This window comes from Galeopterus variegatus, unplaced genomic scaffold (genome assembly GCF_000696425.1).
Source record: "Galeopterus variegatus unplaced genomic scaffold, G_variegatus-3.0.2 Scaffold27, whole genome shotgun sequence".
Taxonomy (NCBI): domain Eukaryota; kingdom Metazoa; phylum Chordata; class Mammalia; order Dermoptera; family Cynocephalidae; genus Galeopterus; species Galeopterus variegatus.
This window is the reverse complement of record NW_007726138.1, coordinates 580,149-604,464: the sequence shown is the minus strand read 5'-3', so window position 1 is coordinate 604,464 and position 24,316 is coordinate 580,149. Positions and strand designations below refer to the sequence as shown.

Sequence of the window (24,316 nt, the reverse complement as noted above, 5' to 3'; positions counted from 1 at the left end):
CCACCCCCAACCAGACCTAAGGCGAGGGGGTCTGATTAAACTATTCTATTTTCCCAACAGAAGGTTAATTCCCACTGTAATTGTTGAGGGCAGGAAACCTATTATGGTAATTGAAGGGTGGGACCTTGCAGAGTTGATTAGACTATAGGACAATGCCATAGATAATGAATTAATAATGGTTGTCAGGGGTGTGGTGTGGAAGACTTTAAAAGGAGAGCACATAATCTCTGTGCTCTCTCCTCCATTTTCTGCCATGTGAGACCCCTGGGTCACTGTCGCCACTATCAAGGCCTTTACCAAATGTGTTCCCTGGACTTTTTCAGAGCCTGGACTCCCAGCCTCTGAAACTATAAGCAGTAAATTTGCTTTTCTTTATAAAATACCCAGTTCCACACATTCCTTTATAAGAACAGAAAGAGACTAATACAGTATGTGAAGAAAGACATGAGATTAAAACAGAAATTTGAGGAAATGCAGTTTTCCTAGGACTTTCCGGGTTGGAAGATGAAACTTTTTAATACCCAGCCTCTAGCAAAAGATTTTCTGGGTAAGGAATGGCCTAGGGTAAAGATCAAATCAGGACTGGGAGAACCTTTGTTAAGACCTCAGAAAGATTTAAGGTGGTACTTAGTAGATCTTTTTAGTTAGACAAAAGAGATTTTTTTTTGTCTTTTTCGTGACCGGTAAGGTGATTGCAACCCTTGGCTTGGTGTCGCCCACACTGCGCTCAGCCAGTGAGCGCACCGGCCATCCCTATATAGGATCCGAACCCACGGCGGGAGTGTCGCTGCACTCCCAGTGCCACACTCTCCCGAGTGCACCACGGGGTTGGCCCAGACAAAAGAGATTTTAGACTCTTAAGGGCTTTGTGGAACAGCAGCCTGACATTTCCAAAGTGGAGAAAGGTCTAGGTGGAAAAGAGTTATGGATATAGTTTTGGGAAATGGAATGAGCCCCTATTAGATTAATAGGAAGTCTACAAAATGTTAAGGGAGTTGAATTAGTTCATACTAAAAGAGATGGTTAGGTTAAAAAGAGGCCTTTGCATCCCCAACTTACTATGAATGCGAGCATTTCTTTTTAAAAAGGAGCAGATCTAGGAGCCAAAGGTCCAGAGGGCAGAGCTAAGAGCCAGGAAGAACAACAGATTAGGAAACCATTACACAGAACAGAAAAGGGCCCATAGAAAAGAACATTCCTGTCCCTGGAGTAGGAGGCCCTGACAACATATGCTGCTGGATTTTAGACATTTTATGGACAAGTGACTTCTTTGTTTCTCTCATTGCCTTTTTGAATCTGTGTGGTTATCTTGTTTTCTTTCCTTCAGTTGTATATTTAGTGTTTGTAATTTGTAAGTGTGTGATTCGAGATGAAGGGCACTCAAACTGCACCCTAGAGTCCTCATACGTATTTGGTCCAGATGCGTATCAGGAGTTAATGGGCTTGGAGTCTGTTGGAAAAGTCTGAGATTTTGGAGTTCATGGGAGGAATTGCATGTGGTAGGGATATGATTCATTGGGTCCAGAGGGCAGAGCTTTTGCAGATTGTTATGTTAATGTCCCACCCCTCGCCCCCATGACTTATGCCTCTGGTTATCTGAGCTCTGTGTAGTCCCTTCCTACACTGATTCATGGCTTGGCCATATGACTCCCTTTGGCCTTGGCCGTTGGAGTATCAACAAATATGCAAACAGAGGCTTGTTAGATGCTTATACAGTGGAGCTTGTCCTCTTGGAACAGTGCTGCCTCCATGAATGCAGCTGCCTGAGTGATCCCAGCCAGACTACCTTACTGCCTGGCTAAACATAGCCTGACTTGCAGAAACATTAGCCAATAGATGATTTTTGTTTTAAGTCTTGGAGTGTTTTTGTTTTGTAGCAGTTGATAAGTAATACAAGGACTATATGCTTTTGTCCCTTTGACCTGCTGTAATGCTTTTCATTTCCTTTTTTAGGCTGTTTGCTTCCTACACATTTGAATCCCTCAGTTCTAATAGCTTTGATCCATAAATTCATAATTCAGGGGGCCCATGGATTAAAATTTCTATTGATACACATTTGTACTGTACTGTTTGAATGGTGGCTTTTTTTTTTCTCCCATATTATGCAGCGTCAGGTTCAACTATGAGGAGCTAAAGGATCTAAAATCCATGGTCTTATCTTCACAGATTTGTTCACAGATGTTGTATAAGCGATATGAATAGATTGCTACCCCGTTGTACCTGTTGGAGAATTTGGCCTCTTTGGAGATATGCTTCTGGGGAAATCATTCCAAGCCGCCTCCTAAAAACCTAGATGGTTGAACCGCTTCCTTAACGTTGCTATATACCTCTCTATGAACTTCTATTTTTTAGGTTAGCGGGACACATGAGAGAGAAATGTGCTTTCTTCTGGGTGATAAGGACCTACCAGTGAATAAGAAAGCCTTATTCAGTTTTATGAGGAGGTTAAACATTTATCAGCATATAGATGTATCTTGGTGGGGGCCTTTCCATGTAGGTGGCTTATCTTACTTGCAGCAGTCTGTCTTCTTGTTAATATGTAGAAATATTTATTTATACAGGGTACCTCAAAAAGTTCATGAAAAAATGGAATTAAAAGATAAAAACAAAAAATATAAACTCTATTTCTTAACATAACTCCAGCAAGTTTAAGACACTTTTGTGAGCGATGATACCTGCCTTCCATCCAAGATTCACCATTAACTTGATGTTTGTTCTTGCTTTATTTTTAGCAGAATTCATGTTGCTGTGATAGGTGCTCTTTTCAAACTAATGTCTTACCTTCATAGCGTCTCAGACTAGAACCTGTTCAGACGTGTTACAGAACAAGTTAGTGTGACTTTATTTTTGTGCAAAATTCTTGAAATTCATGCACAGTTTTTTCATAATACGCATTTTTCCATGAACTTTTTGAAGACCCCTCATATAAATTTTATATTTTATTAATTATACATGATCTATTTCTTGTCATGATTAATTAGAACTATTAGGATAGCTATCTCAAAATCTATTTTATTAAGAAACATCATACATCTATTTAATGGTAGTGTGTTACAGTTACTGCATTATTGCATTGAATCAGAAAGTTTGTGTATTTTAACCTTTCAATTCAGTTGCAGTGATTTGAATTTAGGGATTGCTTAAACACTAAAGAACTTGGTAGAGATGAAAACAAACTTAATATTTGTAATAAATGGATATAAAAATCAGATGCTTTTCCTCTTTACAAATAACTCATTGCTTTGTTCTTATGTAAACGCATTGCATATTAATTAAGGAAAACTTAGAAAACACACAAAATAATCTGTACCACCTTCCAGAGTTAGTTATTTTTAAGGTTTTGTTATATGATAATAATAATAATAATAATAACAAGTATTCAATGATCACTATATTCCGGTCATTATAGTGTAGTTTTCACTTTACATATACTATTTAATATCTCTTACAACTGTTTAATGAAGGTACTATTATTTACCCATTGTACAGATGAAGAAAAAAGATCGGAGACGTTAAGTACCTTGTTGAAGATTACACAGATTTAAGCCCATCCTTCTGACATCAATGTTTGCATTTGTAAACCAATATGAATTTTTTGGTTCCTTTTTTGCATTTTCTTCCTTTCTCCCCCTTTTCCAGTGTGGGTGGTGTTCTTTATAGGCCTGAAAAGATTGAAAGCATTGCTCCCAAAGAAGTAAGGTTAAAACCAGGTTTTGTTGGGGAGACAATAGGCAGTGAATCATAGGTTGTGAATTTTTTTAAATTAAAAAATGAACAAGAGAATAAAAACCAGAATAGTATCATTTATTTGATTGATGGCTTTGGTTGAATCTTATAAGGCAAGAAATCTGTCCTGACTCTTTAATTTTGTAGGGGAGTTTTATTTTCCTAAACCAAAACGTAAATTTTCCAAAAACCGTTATAGAATTTGAAGTTAGACACAAGGATTTAGGATACCTTGACAATAATATTTGTTTGTAGGAGAAATAAAAATACTTCAGCATAGTCTTTGATCAGGGAAAGCATTAGAGCCCCACTTTTCTGTTGTACTTGTTTCAAAAGCAGGTTCGATATTGGCTGCTTCTAGATTTAACATAATTTATTATCATCTGTTGAAATCTGCTGACTTATGTTGTCTGTCTTAGAGTGAAATACATGGTACTTAGATCAGAGAAAACCATACAATAAGCTCTTTTTAATGTAACTTGGAAACAAAAGGAAAATCACAATCTTATCAACCAGAGGTAAAAACTATTAGATTTTTAATGTATGTCTTTTTTTATTATGTGTATATATGTGTATGTCTTTAAAATGAACATTTAAAACATAATGGATGTAGCATTTTTATTGATATTTATAACTAAATATGAACATTAAAAGTTTTTTGGATTAGTTCCTACAGGTAGAATAATTAAGGTCTGAAATAAAAGCATTCTAACTTCACTTGCTTAAAAGAAGTGAAGAAACAATCTACCAAGAATTTAGAAATGAGGGGCTGGCCAGTTAGCTCACTTGGGAGAATATGGTGCTGATAACACTAAGGTCAAGGGTTCAGATCCCTGTCCCAGCCAGCTGCCCCGAAAAAAAGAGGAATGCGCAGGGCTATATGCAAAGTCTTAATTTTTTGAATCTTGTGGAAAGAATACTGTACTTGATGTTGTTTCCCTTTATTATGTTATTGCTGCCATCATTATTATCATTGTTTGTACTGCTACTCTACATCATGTACTGTATGAAGAATGTTTTGTGGATCATCTTGATTCTCACAGCAACCCTATGAGGTAGGTGGTACTTCAATCCCTGCTTTATAGATGAGAAAATGAGGCTTAGAAAGGTTAAGTAATTTGCTTGAGGTAATATGGCTAGTAAGGAAATGGATTCAAGCAAGATTTGAACACATCTTTCTGTCTTTTTTTTTTTTTTTAAAGATGACTGGTAAGGGGATCTTAACCCTTGACTTGGTGTCGTCAGCCCCATGCTCAGCCAGTGAGCGAACCGGCCATCCCTATATGGGATCCGAACCCGGGGCCTTGGTGCTATCAGCACCGCACTCTCCCGAGTGAGCCACGGGCCGGCCCCATCTTTCTGTCTTTTTTTTTTTTTTTAAAGATGACTGGTAAGGGGATCTTAACCCTTGACTTGGTGTCGTCAGCCCCATGCTCAGCCAGTGAGCGAACCGGCCATCCCTATATGGGATCCGAACCCGGGGCCTTGGTGTTATCAGCACCGCACTCTCCCGAGTGAGCCACGGGCCGGCCCCATCTTTCTGTCTTTAGAGCAAGGCTGATTCAAAGGACTTCTCAAGTTTGAGTTTTAAAAAATTTTTTTTTTAGTTTTAGATAAGTGAGAAAACAGAGAAATTGAGCAGAAAGTAAAGAGTTCCCATACCCTCCTCTACACCATATACAGTTTCTCCTGTTATTGACATGTTACATTAGTATGGTACATTTGTTACAATTTTGAATCATATTGATATATTAACTTAATTTTACATTAGGGGTTCCCTCTTTGTATTGTACAGTTCTGTGGATTTTGCCAAATGCATAATGTCGTATGTCTACCATTACAGTATCATGCAGAATAGTTTCACGGCCCTAAAACTCCTCTGTGCTCCAGCTATTCATCCCTTTCTCTTCTCCTCCATCCCTCATACTCTAAACCTTGCCAACCACCATTTTTTTTCCCCCATTACCTCAAACATTTATCATTTCTTTGTGTTGGAAACATTCAAAATCATCTCTTCTAGGTAATTAAAACTATACAATAAATTGTTGTTAATTATAGTCACCCTATGGCACTATAGAACACTAGATATTCCTCCTATCTAGCTGTACTTTTGTATCTGTTAACCAACCTCTCACTATGCCCCCTCATCCCTACCCTTTCTGGCCTCTGGTAACCACCATTCTACTCCTAAGTGATACCTTTCTTGGCTTCCACATATGAGTGAGAACATGCGGTATTTCTCTTTCTGTTTCTGGCTTACTTCACTCAACATAATGACCTCCAAGCTCATCCATGTTGCAGAGAATGACAGGATTTCCTTCTTTTTATGGCTGAATATATTCCATTGTATGTATATGCCACACTTTCTTTATCCGTGCATCTGTTCATGGACACTTGGTTGATCAAGTTTGATTTTTACCCTTAGTGATCCGTGGTAGAGGCGTAGGAGTAGACTGAGTGTGAGAATGCAGTGGACCAAGGAGCTGTTCGACTTGTTTTTTTCTTTGTTAGTAATCACAGTGATTATCAGTGTTTTCTCCCTTACTACTGAAAATTTCCTGGGCTACTAACAGTAACATCCAATACAGTCACACACTTTGAGATACAGGTGGAAACTTTTAGATTAAATATTCTGAATTTTTTTAGTTCAAAAATTTTATTATTTTAAGTTGGTTATAATTTTGATGTAGTCTCTGGGAATCTAGGATTTAAAATATTAACCACATAACAAGAAAATATAGACTCCCTGACTTTTAATTTAGATTTAATGTGTATAACTTTTTTGATTTGAAAAGATTGCTTGCTCTGTCTGAAGCATATATTACCATTCCCACAAGGAAAAGCAAGATGTAAAGTTTCTAAGTAATAACATGCTTTACTAATTTTTCTAAAATTGCACTATCCAAAGTAGGTTTTCCTAATTTCACTTTGAAGTTAGTGCTTTATTTTTCTTCTCAAAAGTAGTTTTATAAAACTGAGAAAGTGTCTCTTTTTCTTTTAAATAATTTCATTTTTTATTGAAGTACAGGAACTACGGTTTTTGCGGTACTATAGGAACAGCTTCCCAATTTAAGAAGGTTTTTCTTTTTGATGTTTTATTCATGTTCATAAGTGTTATTCATATTCATAAATGAACAATAAAGATATTGTATTCTATTGTGGTTATTGTTATTTTATAATGGATAAAATTAAAGCACTGTTCCACTTTATTCTTTTTTTTTTTTTTTAGTTTTAATTAAAGTTGTATTTTTTAATGTCCTATGAAAAACAAATCCCATTTTGGATTCAGAGCTAACATTTTTTTTTTTTTTCCTTTTTGTCTTTTTTCGTGTCCGGCAACGGGATCGCAACCCTTGGTGCTGCGCCCGCACCTCGCTCAGCCAGTGAGTGGGAACCGGTCTGTATGTGGGATCCGAACCCTCAGCGGGAGCGCCGCTGCGCTCCCAAGCAGCGCATTGTAGCAGTGCGCCACCGGGCCGGCCCCCCAGAGCTAACATTTTTAAGTTACACAGAGCAGAAACGTTGCTAAAGGATCTTGTCTTAAATGACAGCACAGGTGTTCACAAAATATTAATACTATTAATAGGAAAACCAGCAATTTACTGTATTGGGAAGGGAAAATATATGGTTTCTATTCGTATGTTTAAATTGCCTAACTTGAGACAAAAAAATTTCTTACTGTACTTACGTAGAATATTTTCATTGAAAGAGATGTTATGCATTGCTTAGATAATATACATCACTAGGAACAATCTTATTTAAGTATGCTTTTAAAAACCTTTAATCTTTTAAACTTTTAAGTATAGAAATATTGTTTTCCAGCTAGTATTCTGTGATTAGGCATACAAAAATGAACAAGATGTGGTTCCTGCAATTGAGAAACTTATTCCTGAATGAAAGACTCATATCTCTGGGCATACACCTACTAAGTATTATCATATCATTGAAGTTTACCTACATTGCTATGGGAGCACAGATGGGAGAATAATTAATTTAACATTGTAGAGTAGAGAAAAGGTAAAAGAAAACCCTATTGCTTCCTTTATAAAACCAAACTAGTTCATCCAGGTGTTGACTAATGATTCTAATATTTCACTGTTTGAAATTAGATATGCTTCCTTCTGGGACTTTTTTCCCCCTGAATAAATCTTTTGTTCACAATGCTTTATCTTTTGGTTCTAATAATTACCATTATAAAAGTTGGGTAGATGAGTGATTCTATAAGGGAAAGATGAATCCAAGTGTCAGGATGTGGGTCTATGGGGATTTTTTTTTTTTTATCCCCAGCCTTGGAGCACCAGGATGTAATTTCCTAATCTCCCCAAGGGAACTGCAGGGTGTTTTGTTTGTTTTAAAGGCTTCACAGAGCAGTTAACATCTGAACTGGGATTTGAAAGATGAGTAGAATTTTTGAAGTGGGGAAAAGGTATTCTGGGCAGAAAAAAAGTCTGATAAACGGAAGACTCAGAGAGTTAGAAACTAAAGCTGACTCAGGAGTCTTCTGGTATGGGGGATAGAGTGAATGGTACTACTGTTAACTAAGGAGGCATGTTTGGGGTCTGGTGTGGATGGAGTAGGATTTCTGTTTTGGGCATATTAATTTGGGGATTTTTTTGATCATTCCACTAAAATGTTTTAATTACCTGCAAAATGCTCAGGCCTCAAGAATTCAGACAGAAAATAATCTGTTCTTAGACTGGGGAGTGGGGGGAGAGAAGACAGGGAGATATTGGCCAATGGGTACAAAATTACAATTAGGAGGAATAAATTGTGATGTTCTGTTGCACAGCAAAGTGACTATGGTTAACAGTTAAGTGTGTACATTACATCATAGCTAGAGGGGAGGCTTTTGAAAGTTTTCCACAGAGAAATGATAAATGCACGAGGTGATGGTTACATTAACTACCCTGACCTGATGGTTATACAACATATATATGCATCAAAACATCAGATTGTACCTCATAAGTATGTACAATTACAATGTATCGATTCAAATTTAAAAAAAACTCTTGTAGACTGTTGGAAAGAGAGGCAAGGGAAAATTACAATGCACATTTGAATATGCTGTGATAAAAATAATCACAGGGTGTGATGGGGACCTTGGGATTTTTGATCACCTAATTGAGACTGAGGATGGGAATGGGGAACATGAGGAGTGTTAGGAAAGAATACTTGTAAGATTGCCTCATGGGATTCAAGTTTTGTTTTGAAGTCTGAGTTAACTAGATGGCAGGGGTATGGAGAGATGGGGAAACATTTCAGGCAAAAATATTTATGTGACACTTTGTTTTATGTTTTCTCATACACTTGTGGTTGAGTTTAACTGGTAGGAACTATTTAAGTGAGGATTGAGAGGGCCTGCAGATCATGTGTGTCGATTTTTATCTTGAAGACAGTCTTTAGAGTAAAGGTGATAGGAAGCTAATAAGGATTTGAAATAGGGGAATGACTTGATTATATGAGATGCGTAGCAACAAGTTGGAAATATGTGCTCAGAAAAGCAGTTGGAAAGAAAGAAAAACTAAAAGAAAAAAGAAAAGCAGTTGGCTTTGGAGTATAAATTTAACTAGGAGGTTACAATAATGGATAAAAAGTGCTTCCTGCTTGGTTGTAAAGACAGGTAAACAAAAATTACATTACAGTGTGCTAAGTGTGGTGGTGTGAAGTACTATGAATTAAATATACAAGGAAAGGAAGTGACTTTCAATTATGCACTTAAGAGTCATGAATATATGGATGATATTTGCAACTGAGAATATCAGTGACATTTTCTAGAGGAAGATTTTAAAGACAAAGATGAATGAACTAACAATTAGTATTCTGGGAACAAGCAACTTTATGGGACAGTGGTTGAAGAATCATCATCTAAAGCCATGATTTTAACACTGTGGATTGCAACCAAATAGTAGGTTGCAAAATCAATATAGTTGATTATAGACAGAATTTAAAAAATACAGATTAGGAGAGAATAGAATATATCAGGGTATATGTAGTAAAGTTAATTATTCTGTGAAATTTCATTCAAATGTGTGTGTATGTGTGTTGGTTGCTGTGTAAAGTGCATTTCTTTGTATAGGTTATTGTCACAAACTTTTGAAAAACGCCAATATAACACACTAAGGAAGAACAGTCAGAAATAATTAAATTACTTTGTTCTTCAGTATTCTGAGAGCAAGGAAAAAAATGAGCACAGTGAAAGTGCAAAGGGACGGAGCTTTTCTATTTGTGGTCTAGAGCCCAGATGGTCTCCCCTTATGCCACCTTTATTGCATCAGACACAGGAAGAAGAATACAAAGAAATAAAGGAAGAGGACCTGCAAGATGGCCAAAGATGGAGAGCAAGAGGGTGATAGAGAACATGAATGAGAAATGCGAATGACAGAGAATGAATCTTTGTGGATACTTTTCTTTTAATCTAACCCTGCTGTTGTGATGACAAAAGTTGTATTCCCTAGCACCACGATTCAATAAACCCCCTGGACTTATCCCACGGTATCAACTCTGTTCCACATTAGGGATAGAGCCTGAGGAAGAACCTGGCAAAGGATTACAAATCTGCCCATAATTAAAATTGTGATGTAGTAAGATCAATACTAGAGGTTATTGAGAGGTTAACTATAGGCAAAGAACTGTTATGAGCACGTAAATGAATGATCTCACCAAATAAGTTAGTATTTGTAAAGCCCTTAAACAGTGTCTTGCACATTGTAAGCACTTAGTGTGTTTGGCTATTATTAGAACACTGTGAACAGTAAGCACTCAGTAGGTATTGGCTATTATTATTTAATTAATTAGGTAATTGTTACTGAGTATCACTATTTTATTAGTAAAGAAAGGCATAATAAAGTAACTTGCTTAAGATTATATAACTATCATTTCTTTCTGAGTTGGAGGTGAGAGACTGTTTAGTGTAGATCTCTATAGTGAGTTGTATGATGATTGGTGCTTGAAATATGATGGTAGAGAGAAGAAAAAAGATGTGTCATAGGTGAAAGACATTCTGTATAAAAACTATAAGATTTTAAGGTGGTTTACCAGCAAAATGGTAAATAGGATGAAAGAAAATAAGGAAGAAAACTTTTAAGCTGGTAGGAAATGATGACAAATTCCATTAATCATGTTGACTTTCATGTCAGATAGTCAAGTGAAATTTACTAGCAGGGAATTCAAAACTAAGAGATTTAGGCATTATTACATAAGGGAATTGGTAGAAGCTCTGGGAGTATTTGAGATCACCAAGGATAACCAATATTTTTTGGCCACAAAAACCTGGGGAGTCAAAAATAAGTTCATGGTAATAGCTTCTGTGCAAAATTTAGACATCTTCGCAGACACCTAATTTGTAGAAAATCTACAAATACTTGTAGGCATCTTCAAAAAAAGAGCATGTCGCTACTGCTGTAGGGACTGGCTGTTGACTGGAAGTCACTATATTCCTTACTCCTACCCTGGTTGCTATGATTATGTGGTTATGTGCTACCATCAGCAAGAAGAGACCTCAATGAAGGTGGCATCAATTGTACTCTGGGACATGTTTCATCACCACAGAAATTGCTGCTTCCCAGGTGACATTCACAGAGAAAAAGCTCTCAATTTTTCTTATTCTTTTGTCTCACTATTCTCACCTCAGGTCTGAGTCATTATCCATTGGCTTTTTCTGTACCCCTGTCCAAATGACAGGTATGTTGGCTTCATAGCTCCTCAGTCAAATTTGTGTGCCTTCATGGTTCCTGACTGTCAGATGAATTCTTACACAAGATGTTTCTCAGTTCTTGTTCCATCAGTCCTCTGGCACAGATAGACTTGCTTGAATCCTAGAATGAAGGCCACTTATTAGGCTCAAACTCGGGCCAGAACCCTTGGTACGTGCTCTCTCGAGGAGAGAGAGGTCAAGGTAGGAAATCTCCATGTTTTTTATGATTGTTCCATTACCTGTTTCTTCTCTCTTCAGTTCTTTGTATGGGTGTTTTTCTGGTTGATTTGAGATTATTTCCTCTTTTTCCCAGAGAGAGTAATGATGTGTACCACTGTGGAATTAAATCCTATCTGACTATTCTGTTGGGAGTTTTGACGCACTTCTTCCTCGTGCTTTTTAATGCTTCTTAAAGCTTTTCATACCTCTTTACTGGAGTTTAGTAAAGATTGGAATATCTAGCATATTTTCTTTTCAAATAAGTATTGGTAATTTATTTTTTTTTGGTTCATCTGTGAAGAATTCTTATGTGCCTTTTTGAAAACTTATCATTTGCAGTTACTTTAGAACAGCAATTTATTGAAAGGTACTATACTAAAAATGTTTTATTGTATTCTACTTGGGCTATGAAGTGTAGGGAACCATGAAGACTGAAAAATACAAATGATAGATATGTCTCTTTATCTTTATTTTCTAGCCTTCTTTGAATCCTGGAGGGAGCCAGTCATCTGATGTGGTACTTTTGAACCACTGGAAAGTGAGAAATTTCGAAGTACAACGTGGTGACATTGTTTCATTGGTGTAAGTAATTCAGAACATACTATTTTTGTATATACAATTATTTATACTTATGTTGATTTAGCTGGTAATACACTGTTAATACCATATTGCCAATTAATAAATTAATGAGTATATTTTAAATATAGTGTGTTTTTAAAAATCAGTTGCGAAATGTAACAATGCTATAAATAAATGATTTTTATATTTAAAATATATCAGTTGATTGATACACTTGGATTTGGTAGAATGTGTTTAACGAAACATTGATTAGAAATTATTACACTGATGATCCAAAATACATATTGCTTTGGAATATTTTGAAAGCGACTTTTATGTGACCCCAATGTTTTCTTAGATTGTGTAGCTAAAAAATATTTCTAGAAGGTGATAATTATGACATGAAATTCAGTAATATTTATATGCATTAGGAGTTTAACTGAAAAAGGCAGTTTGTAAGAATAGTGCTGGAGGCTTTTGTTTGAGACCAAAAGGTGGCACTGTTTCTCTGTTAAACTATTATGACTGGTCAGAGACAAAAATTTCATTTCAGTTTTGATGTAGAAAGGATTGTCCAAGTGTGCATATATGACACAGTGATATAATACACAGTCCTAGCACATGCTTGAATGGCTTAGATTTGAAATTTTTGTTTTTTTAAAAGCAAATTCATAATGAGAGAGTGAAACAACTTGTCTAAATTCTTTTGGTTTCAGCTACTTATAAAAATGTTTCAGTATGACTTCCTGTTATGCCAGTGAGTGCACCGGGGTAGCAGCTATGTGGCAGTATTACTGCTATTTGTTTTAGTGAGAGTAAAAACCTACTGTTGAGTGAAGACTTTTCCAATTTATAATTCTCATTCTTGAATTGGAATGATTTTTGTCTTGTTGGATTATAATTTATAATTGTTTGGTAAAACCAAAACATTATCTACTTGTTCATACTTACCTTTGGCCAGTGCTTTATGGAATTTGATGTGTGTCCTTCAAGATTGTTCTACCAGTATTCATTTGAAAACATATTAACCGCATCTGGTTAGTAATTAATGAAATAAATAAATTGCACTGGAGTTTTTTATGGCAGAATCAAAGGATGGGGTTTAAATACTTCTGAGGTTCTGAGTGCTTTCTTTGATGTTAACATACTCCTCAGAGTGTACCTTTGTTTTGTCATTCAGAGTTACTATTTTTATAACCTCCTTAACATCCTTTTCCATGCTGGGTTAGCCTGTCATATGCTCATTATTCTTCTGCCTTTGGTTTGACAAGGTTACATCCTCACTTGGTCTGTGATGGCGAGGATACCCACCCAAGTGAAAGAGGTCACACTATAAGGAGAGAACTGTGTGTGGTGTGTGTGTGTGTGTGTGTGTGTGTGTGTGTGTGAGTATATATATATATATATTTTTTTCCTCATGAGGAACATGTTGACTATCTCTAAGTAAATGGATTTGATAGGTAATTGAAAAATTAAAAAAGGCTCCTTGAAATTCCTATAAAAGTACCCTAGCATATCATGAATTATGTTAAAAAGAGAACACTATCATTTTATGTAAATATTAAAGTGATTGATATTTATTATATAAATTTCAAAAACATTATATTCAAGTTGGAGTTAATACAATAAATTATAGATACTCTAGATGAACTATGTTTTTAGTGAGTCAGTTATGTGCTATATCTTTGTCATGTACAAATAACACAAACTTTCTTTAATAATGCTTGCTGCTAGCAGGAGCAATTTACATAAAAGAATGCTTAGTGATTGGGATTATATTATGTAACAACAAGTGATCATAAAGCAATATTGTTGCTGTTTTTGAGAAAGAAATAAAAAGTATGACACTAAATTCTTCTTTAGCGTGATATAATACTATAAAAGCCAGTATTTAAAGTTATCTTTTTGGTTTTATGAGAAAAAATGCTTTCTAGACACTATCCTTATATTTTCATACAATTTATAGACTACTTCATTTCAAAAGATGTTGGTTTGATTAATGTTGATAATATACATTTAATCTATGTCAAACAACAATGAATATTTACTTTTCTAACAAATGCATTCGTCTGGTTTCAACATGGGAGATAAAATTTATTACTACATTGGAACATACTATCTACCTAAAAAAAATGTGATTAATACAGAAATGCATGTCTGAACGTTGATTTTAAAGCTAAATATAAAATGTACTTTGTCATTTTGCTTAAAAATTGATATTAATAACACATTTTATTGATACATAAGTAACCTCAGGAAACAAGGTAGTATAACATTTTTGTGTTTAAAAAAATCCTGCGCCAGAATTTCGTGTTCAGAAATGTGGAAACACAGCATTTCTACTATACTATATTTCTACTACATTTCTGAAAAATTTTCAGTTTTCAAATTCATACTTAATAGGGCTTATGCAACTTTATATTAACACAGTTTAAAAGACATGACATTCCTAATAAACAAATAAACTGCAGTAAATGCAGGATTTTACTTAAAACAAAAAGGGTGAAAGTAGGTGGGTGATATAAGGAAGGGGTGAGGCTTTTTATGGATACAGGGGCAGAGGGACATTGTCATCAGAAGTTGCAAGCAGAGAAAGTGTTGTGAGCTTTGTACAAAATATATTGATATCTGAGATGTGTGCTCTGATAATTGTTTTGGATTACTTTTGTTTATTTATTTCTATTATTTTGTTAAAACAAAGATCAGGATTCACCTTGCAACAATTGCTTCTAAGAGAAGGGTTGAATGTATAATACTGATTCTTTCTTGTCTTGCTGCCAGGCTTGCTGCCATTAGCGTACCTGCCTTCAGTTGCTTTTACTAATAAGGCAAAACATTAACAATGTAGGGGAAAAAAAATCACATATGAACCAGTGTACCTTCTTCATTATACTAAAGTCCTTTCTCCATTTACCAACTGTCTGTGAGCGAATTCAGATTACAAAAACATGTGCTGTAGCAGAACAGACTGTCCCTTCTATTGCGAGGGGTTTTGTTTGGAACCTGTTGACCAGTGTTGTTTCCTAAAGCATGGAAGGTCTAGGGGAGAGAGGTGAGTGCATGCTGGAATACGTATCTTTGCATCTCTTCCTTATCTTTTCTTGTCTCTTTCTTTGTGTAAAAATTGGTGACAGTGTAGCTATTGTTTAAGCATGTTATTAGTAGTGTTAATTCAATTTTATTATATTTTTGGGCAGCTGGCTAGTTACGGAGATCAGATCCCTTGACCTTAGTGTTATAAAACCATGCTCTAATCAACTGGGCAGTCCCGTAATGTTAATTCAAAAGGTATATTTATTTAAAAACATTATTGGTCTCACAAAATATGATTTGCTATCATCAAGTCCTCAGTATTACTGAGTATATGTAGGGGGCATAATACTCTCTTAGTGGATTTGCAAACTAATAGTAGTGATTAAAGTGGATTTTCTATATCTTGGAATTGACTTTTCGTTAACCTGTGTGGTAGCCTTACAGCAATAGGTTTAACAGAAGTAGCACTATTTCACGATAATATTATCACTTAACAAGTCCATTGGGATAGAGATTCTTTCATAATAAAGTTCCAAATAATCACATTTAAAAGTGTTTTAACTTTTTATTTTGAAATAGTATTAGGCATAAAGAAAAGTGGCAAAAATAGATTAGAGGGCTCCTATATAATCCCCTAATGTTAACATTATACACAATCATAGTTCAGTTATTAAAACCAAGAAATTGACATTGGTACAATATTGTTTACTAGTCTATAGACCTTATTCAAATTTCTCCAGTTTTCCCACTAATGTCCTTTCTCTGGGCCGAATTTCATTTTATTTTTCATGTTTCTCTAGTCTCTTCCAACCTGTGACAGTTCCTTGGTCTGTGTTAGTTTCTTATGACCTTGACTCTTTTGAAGGGTCCTGGCCAGTTATTTTGCAGTATGATGCTCAAACCTTTTTATGTTTGAGGCCAGTCTGTCTTCAAATGGAGAAGCAATGATGTTGATGGCAGTTGCTGAGGACACTGCAACAGTCGTAGCAGCTGAATGAGGTAGACGCTCTGGCTTAGTGGGCAGGTGGGTAAGACAGGGGCAGAGGAAAAGGAGATCATAGGGTCTCTCTTTCAGGAACAGATCTTTTTAGTTTCTTAGGACCACATACTTTGGGTCATGAGTAGAAGGGTGCGTGGCTTTCAGATATAAGTCCAGCCATTCAATTTATAGCTGCTAGGAAGCAAGGAGAGAGAGCTATGAGGGTAGGTGAAAAGGCCTCAGTTTATAGTAGAGTAGAAGAAAAGGAAGAAGAGCTAGATGACAGATTACACTAATATCGAGCTGTTGTTCAGTTCAAAGTAGAAGGTTCAGGGGAGGGAATTTTGGTTTAATGAGCAGCCCTATATATATAGGCATTGTGCTAAGTGCATTGGGTATGCTGTTTTATTTCATTGTCATAACAATATGTGGAGACAGTTATTTTTAACATCATGAATATGAGATTCAGGGCAAGTAAATGGCAAGCAAATAGCACAGCAATAGAATCCAGTTCCACTTGACTGTAAGCCTGTGCTGTCCAATATAGTAGGCATGTGGTTATGGAGCACTTGAAATGTGGCTACTGCCACTTGTTAAAATGGTAATATTCAAATAAATATATTTAAATTAATTCCATCTGTTTATTTTTTCTTTTTTAATGTGGCTAGTAGAAAATTTAAAATATGCATATGACATGCATTATATTCCTGTTGTACAACGCTGTGGCTAAATCTTTTTCCATTGTATCCTGCTACTTCCCTGCAGTGTGTCTAAGGTGAACTAAGATGAAATCCTAAAGTGAGAGTTGGAAAACATTGAGGTAGTTGCTATGAAGCAAAGGTGTACTCTCAAAGATTGGTAAACACTTGGTGAGAGTGTTGTGGTGATCAGATCCAAAGACAAAGGGACAAAGACATGCAGTCTATGTAGAGAGAAAAAACAACATAACAGTTTTTTAATATTTATTGACTGCTTATTATTTTTCAGCCACTGGGCTAAGAGTTCTAAATTTACTTTTATTTAATCCTTATTAGAAAAACCCAATGAAGTAGGTATTGTTGTTATCCCCATTTTATAGGTGAGAATACTGAGGCTTAGAGAGGTTAAGTAACTTGCTTAAGCACATAATAACTAAACAGCAAAGCAAAGGTTTGAAGTGCCTCACATCAAAGCTGTGTTCTTAACCATCATCTTATGATGCCTCTATGTGTTGTGGTGTGATGGTGTGGTTGAGCAGCTTACCCATTCTCAGCAAAGAAGAAATGCAGACCCAGGTATATCTGGATCTTTTATTTTATTCCATTTTCATAGTCAGATTTCTGATACAGTGGTTCCTGGATTGTAGTTTCTTCATTAATAACACTAACACTATATTATGAACATATAGTGTGCATATAATTTCAACAGCTGGTTCGCGATATGCTAAACTAATTGTCATTCTCTGACAGATAGTGTGATGGCTACATCTCTAGCAGTAAATGAGCAAAGAGTTGTGAAGATTTGAACCAGGGAAATAGATGAAATGGAATAGTCTTTGAAAAAAAAAATGAAAGGTGCAGGTTCCTTTGTGTCTTGAGTGTAAATCCTTAAGTCCCTTGACCCACCAAGGGAAATTAATTGAACCCTGCTAAAAAAGGAAATTCATGTTTTGAGACTAATGCCCAGAGTAATGATAATACTGAGTAGTGACCCATAATTGTTTTAAAAGCCAGTTACCAGTTGAGCTGAGAAAATGTAATTGTGTATACCTAACTATTCTATATGCACTGATTCCAAATTTTTTTGTCTATAGCCAAATTTGTACATTTTTAGGAACACAAATTTAGAAAGACCATGACTTTCAAAGAAAAGGCAGGATGAAGTGCCTAGGTTTTTAGGTTTGTTTGTTTGTTTTATAAGTTGACAATAAAATGCCAGGGAGTAAAATCCTGTGTTGCAGTTTATTTTGAAGAGAGATTTAGTTTTTGGCACTTCCAATTACTCATAATAATTCAGATTCATGACTAAATATTAGCAAATATTTTTTAACAAGATGAGATAGATAAGTATTATTGCTATTATTTGAAATAGATTAAACTGATTTTTTAAATGCTATTTATAGGCATACAAAAAGTTGGTGTCCTTAAGGCAGTCCTTAATAGCAATTTGCTTTAAGTAGGATAAACTGTCTTCACAATGTTTATACATTTAATTGTGCAATAAAACATTTTCTTAGTTCAGAGACAGATTATAGCTTAGAAATGTTTGAGTGATCATAAATTTCAATTTTGAACTATTGAGATTTTATGATAACATAACTCTAGGAGATATCCAGAGCTTCTGCTCATCTCATTTTATAAATCTTATATCTTTTGAGAGTTGACTAGAAATTGTCAAAGAACAAAGTTGTACAGGAAGCATTCTATGAAATAGTGGGTGCTTATGTTTATAACTGTTTATTTTTACTATAAAAAATGCAGTTTGTAAGAACACTGTTACTTGTGTTTAAAAAAACAAGGGCAAGACAGCATTCACAAAGAAGGAGCTCCCAAATACACATCATAAGTTGTACATAAGGAGTCAGATTGAGCTGTTGAGAAGCAGTTTGAATACAAGTTTAGATAATTATTCTAACAGAGAATTTATTACGATTTTAGAGCAGTAAACAGCTTAAGTTTCAAGCAGGAAATATAACATGAGACAAACTATCACATAGGTATTACTACCTATCTTAAATAATTTTGGAACCAATAAGGTAAAGAGATATACATTAAGATAGGTCACTAGGATTAATCAGTAGATGATTTCTACTTCCAGTTATAATAGACTAGTTTATCTCAAATTAAGACCCAAACTGACTGAGAAAAATGAGAAAACTGCATTAAAAAAATATCTATAAAAGCTTGGAGCCCTACCAAAGGGGTAAAGATCCAAGAATGAAGGGAAGCACATTTTCGGTGCCACTTTTCACTTTGGGTTCTGTCATTTTGTAAGCAGCATAGGTCATTAGGCTGAGAAATCAGGCATTGGCAGCTAAGATGGTGAGATGGTGAGCAGAATTTTGGGGAGTTTCATAGTGCTAAGGAGTCACAAGCTAGAATTCAGGGAGGAGGAGGAGGAACCCTGATAGAACACTCCAAGCTTTTCAGTGGGACCCTTGCAGGGAAATATCCTCAGAGTTAGAAATAGACCACACCTACACTAATGAAATGCAGCCTCGATAAACTCAGTCTTTATTTTAAGGTGATCTGCTTTTACTTTGTCTATCATCACCAGAACTCAGACATCATTCTGAGTTTCTATAATTTTTTCATACATGACACTTGATGTTCAATAAAAAAATTATACCATGCATATCAGAAGCCAGAACAAAGAAAAAACAAAAAAATAGACGATAGAAAAAAAATCTCATAGTGAAGCAGGTATTAGAATGATCAGACATGGGTTATAAAATACTTACAATCAATGTATTTAAAAAGTTGAAAGTATGGATAATTTTATCAGGGAATAAGAATCTTTAAAAAAGAATTCGAAGAAATTCTAGAAATGAAAAACTACTGTTACTGAAATAAAGAAATCAGTAGATGAGTTTAGTAGTAAATTAGACACAGCTGGGGAGAGAATTAGCAAACTGGGTGATAAGTCAGTTAGAAAATATCTAGACCAGAGTGTGGGGGGATAAAAGAATGAAACACACAGGAATAGTGTATATCGTCTAGTAGTGAAAAGGGCCGACCTCCATGTGTTGGAGTCCCAGAAGAAGAGGAGAGAAAGAATGAGGAAGAAGCAATATATGAATAGATTAAGGTCAAGAATTTTCCCAGACATGAAAGCCATCAACCCACGGATTCAGGAAGTGCTATCACCATTGTCAGGATAAATACAATGAAAACCACATTTAGGTCACAGTGTAGTCAAATTGCTGAAAACCAAAGAGAAAGAGAAAATCTTGAACGGAAAAAGAGACATATTACCTTCAAAAAAGTGAAACTATAGTGGCCTTTTCAACTGATATAAGACAGGAGCGAACTGAAGGATATCTTTAAAGTGGTGGGGAAAAAGAAAACCTCTCAACCTAGACTTTTGTAACTTTTGGAAATATTCTCCAAAAATGAAAGAAAAAGGCTGGCTGGTTAGCTCAATTGGTTAGGGTGTGGTGCTGATTATACCAAGGTGAAGGGTTCAGATCCCCATACTAGTCAGCCACAAAAAAAAAAAAAAAAGAAATACATTTTTTTTCTAGACAACAAGCCCCCCCCCAGACGCTCAGTTGTCTTATTGGACTTCATTTACAAAACAAATTCAAAGTATTAAAGATTTCCAGCTGGCAGCTTTAGATCATTAAGCCCCAAGTGTGGGTCTTTCTGTGTCCAGATCTGTATGTGACTCTGGTCACATACCCATGAAGCTGCCTTGGTGTTTGGTGGAGGGGTGAGCACTATAAAAAATGGGGCCAATCAGAGCCGTTCCTGGAAGTGGATATATAAATGTTAGGGGTGAAAAGTTATTTTTTTTTGTTAGAGTTTGAACAATATAATCCGTTAGAAAAACACTAACATTTCCTTCAGGTTACATCAATAAAATATGTGCTAAGTGTAGTAGGTAGAACTTTGGTCCCAAGTTTCTATGCCTTAATCCCTAGGGCAATGAATATGATGAGATATTGTGTTCATAAATAAGTTACCTTATGTTGCAAAAGCGACTCTGCAGATACAATTAAGGTTACTAATCAGTTGACGTTAAAGTAGGGAGTTTATCCTGGATTATTCAGGTTGTCCTAATGTAGTCACATGAGCCCTTAAAAGCAGAGGCAGAAGAGGAGGTTAGGGAGATGTAGCAGAAATTGGAGAGACCCAAAGCACAAGAGGATTTGACATAATGTTGCTGGCTTCAAGGGGCCATGAGCAGAGGAAAGGAGGCTGCCTCCAGAAGCTAGGAATGACCTTCACACAAAGGCCCAGCAAGGAAACAGGGACCTTCATTCTACAACCACTGAATTGAATTTTGCAACAACCTAATGAGCCTGGAAGTGGATTCTCTAGGAGTCTCCAGATAGCGGCCCAGACCAACTAACACTTTGATTGTGGCCTTGAGAGACCCTAAGCAGAGTACTCAGCTGAATCCATCAGACTTCTGTCCTAGAGAACTGTGAGAGAATAAATGGGTATTATTTTAAACTCCTAAATTTTGTGTAATTTGTTATAGTGGCAATAGAAAATCATTTTAAGCACCAAAAAATACAAGCAGTTCTAACACTACCTGTAATATGTAAAAGGAAGTGAATTTTTATAAAACATTATTGAACAGCATTTGAAAACACTGATTTTATTTAAGTAATTGACTAATTAAAAATTGTTATTTGTTTTTACACAAAACAAATCTGAAAGCCTGTACCTGCCAATTCCTCAGTGCAAACTTATGGGACTAGGCTCTGGGAAATCTTCCTTCTACTTTCAGTTGCATCACTTATTATCTGGCTGAGTGACCTTTGACAGTTTATCTTAACTATTCCTTTGGGCAGTTCTAGCATCTGCAAAATAAGAAGTATAGACTAGTTGATCTTTAAGGTCCCTTCCATTTAAAACATTGTATGAAAATAGTCTTAGGGATCAAGATGGAATTGTGAGTCTGGACCTAAGAATCTATTTCTCAGAATATCAGAAAAATAATGTTGTGTACTTTTGAAGCTGGAGTCAAAACTGATTTACTTTTTTTTAAAGAGGTGGAGCCATGTTTGCACATTACACAGAAATTCTGGAACAGATAAGGACACTTTGAACACTGGGTCTTTATTGGTCAAAGGCATCAAATGAGTGTATGCTTATCAAGGTTATGTCTTTAGTTGAAATTATTAAAAATCAACAACTTAAAAGTTGGCAGGTAAATGTTTTACAGAAGGGTAAAAGCAAAATTCTTTCCTATTTGTTTAAAATTATTCAAAATAAGAAAGTTGTAGAAACCTTACTTTATTCCTTGTAATTTATTCTGGGAGTAGGGTTTTTAAGTTTCTAATGGTTAATCTTGTTTTGCTTATCTCTGTCTCTCTTGTCAACTTAAGATGCGTTTCTCACCAGTAGACACTTTGTTCACTTGTACTTACAAAAAAGATGCTAGATTCCATATTGTTTCATAAATTAGGTCCCAGAAATGTGGAAGAAATCTCAAAATAAACCTGAACATAACCTTATTTGATCCAAGGTCAGTAGTTAACCTTCCATTTTTCTTTTCCTATTAGAAAAAAAAGGCACTGTTTTTGGTGAGTTGAGGTGGCAGTTGCTGGCAAATGTGTCTGTAGCTGATAAGAAAGGGAAAGGGCTTCAAGAGAAAGCCACCAAAGTTTATCAGTTCTTTGGAGCTCAAGAAAACTTTTCTTTCCAAGAAGAGAACAGGAGCACCTGTTTTTTTTTTTTTTGTTTGTTTTTGTTTTGTTTTGTTTTAAAAATTATTTCCATTAATGAGAAACCTCAATGACCCATATTATGAAAGGTTACTCCTTTGTATTATCTGGTGACAGGCTTACTCACACTCAGAGGTCACATTAATATTTACTGACGGCTCAAGTGTAGGTTTCACTTTATTAAAAATTGTATGGATGTTGAAATTGCTGACAGAGAAGCTGGCTCAGTTTGACTTAGCTGTGGATATGGTAATTACAATATGGCTTTCTGTGCTTTTAGAGGTCATGTCACATTGCAAAGATTTGTGTATTTGCGTTGCTAGAAAGTTACCATAGATTATTATGACAATACTGTAGGAAATATTTCAGTGAGAATAGTATGTCTCACATAAGTTTCACCATAGAATTAAATAAGAATCATTAAAATATTCCAGCTTTATTAAAAATTCATTATTCTTTTTGAAGATCTTTAAAGAGCAATAAGAACTTGAAGAAATAATAGGAAAGCTTTGGTAACAGTGACAGTGTGTTAATTGAGTTGAAAGAAGGTAAAGAATGTATTAACAGAATGGATCCACATTTGGCAAAAAAGATTTGTAGTAAATCAAGGGGGGAAATCAGTTAATAAAGAAAGAGGTCAATTATCAGTGAAGGAGGGGGGTGTGTTTAATGATTCTAAATGAAAGGTTAAATTGCTTGGGTGAATTTTAGTTTAACAAAAAGGAAGAAAAGCAATATGGGTAATTAGGCAGTAGTAAGATCATACTGGGGAAAAAAAAAAACTGCCTAAGGTGTTAGGGGAATATTGGCTAATGAACTTAACCTCCTGCAGTTATCTTTGAATATTCACCTTTATTCTAGAAATGAGGGAAGTGATGTGTTTAGTTATTTTCAAGGATGTATGATTCTATAGCATGATTTATGACATTGTGGATTTTTATATGGTAACAATAATAAAATGGAGAAAAAGAATTTCTCATGAGGATACCTGTCATCTGAAACTAGTTCATATAGTGTAATGTTAACTATATATTTTTTGTTATTGATCAGTTCTTTAAATTTCTTCTGTTTTACTCATTTGTTTCATAATAGAAACGCCTTTAGAGTCTGTCAACTTAATTGAACCATTAAAAGAAATTCATGGGTTCAGATCCCTGTACTGGCCAGCCTCCCCCCCACCCCAAAAAATAAATAAATAAAATTCAGTATAGATTATGCTTCTTTTAAGTGTATCTCAGTTTAGGGCTTATTCAAAACATATGGGTAAAAATACAAAATATTATCTAAAAAAGAATTTTTCCTCTCTGATTAACTGAATATATATAGGTCACTGAAATATTACAGTGATGTTCATAGATCCTTGACCATTTTTACAGTTTATGCCTTTTGCTTCTGTGAAACTTGAATTGTGAAAAGATCTTGGTAATTGTTTTTAGAATCAGTATAAAGTCTAATTTTATATGACTTCTGTACTAATGATTAGGTAGAAGAGATAGTAACTAAGGTAATTAAATTCACAGATGATTCTGAATTTAAATATGGCATGTATAAGAATTTGGGCTCATCTCAACTCCTATGATGCTATGGTGAGGAAAAGGTCATTTGATATATACAGAAATATCCTTTATAATTGTAGTCTTTCTTTTGTCACTTATATTCTTATAATTAGCTTGGCTTGTCTTTTATTTGATTTTATATCAAATTTGGTTCTGCATTATGAATAAATGATTAA

The 24,316-nt window shown here is 35.2% G+C and overlaps 1 protein-coding gene across 1 annotated transcript in view; it reads left to right on the top strand.

The window, feature by feature from the left end:
- Positions 1-24,316, top strand: part of IMMP2L (IMP2 inner mitochondrial membrane peptidase-like (S. cerevisiae)) — a gene marked incomplete at its 3' end in the record, with an annotated part of 606,103 nt that overhangs the window by 64,283 nt on the left and 517,504 nt on the right. Inside the window, exon 4 of the mRNA XM_008569670.1 lies at positions 12,117-12,220. Coding sequence (XP_008567892.1) covers positions 12,117-12,220 — 104 coding nt within the window. The remainder of the gene's footprint in view (positions 1-12,116; positions 12,221-24,316) is intronic.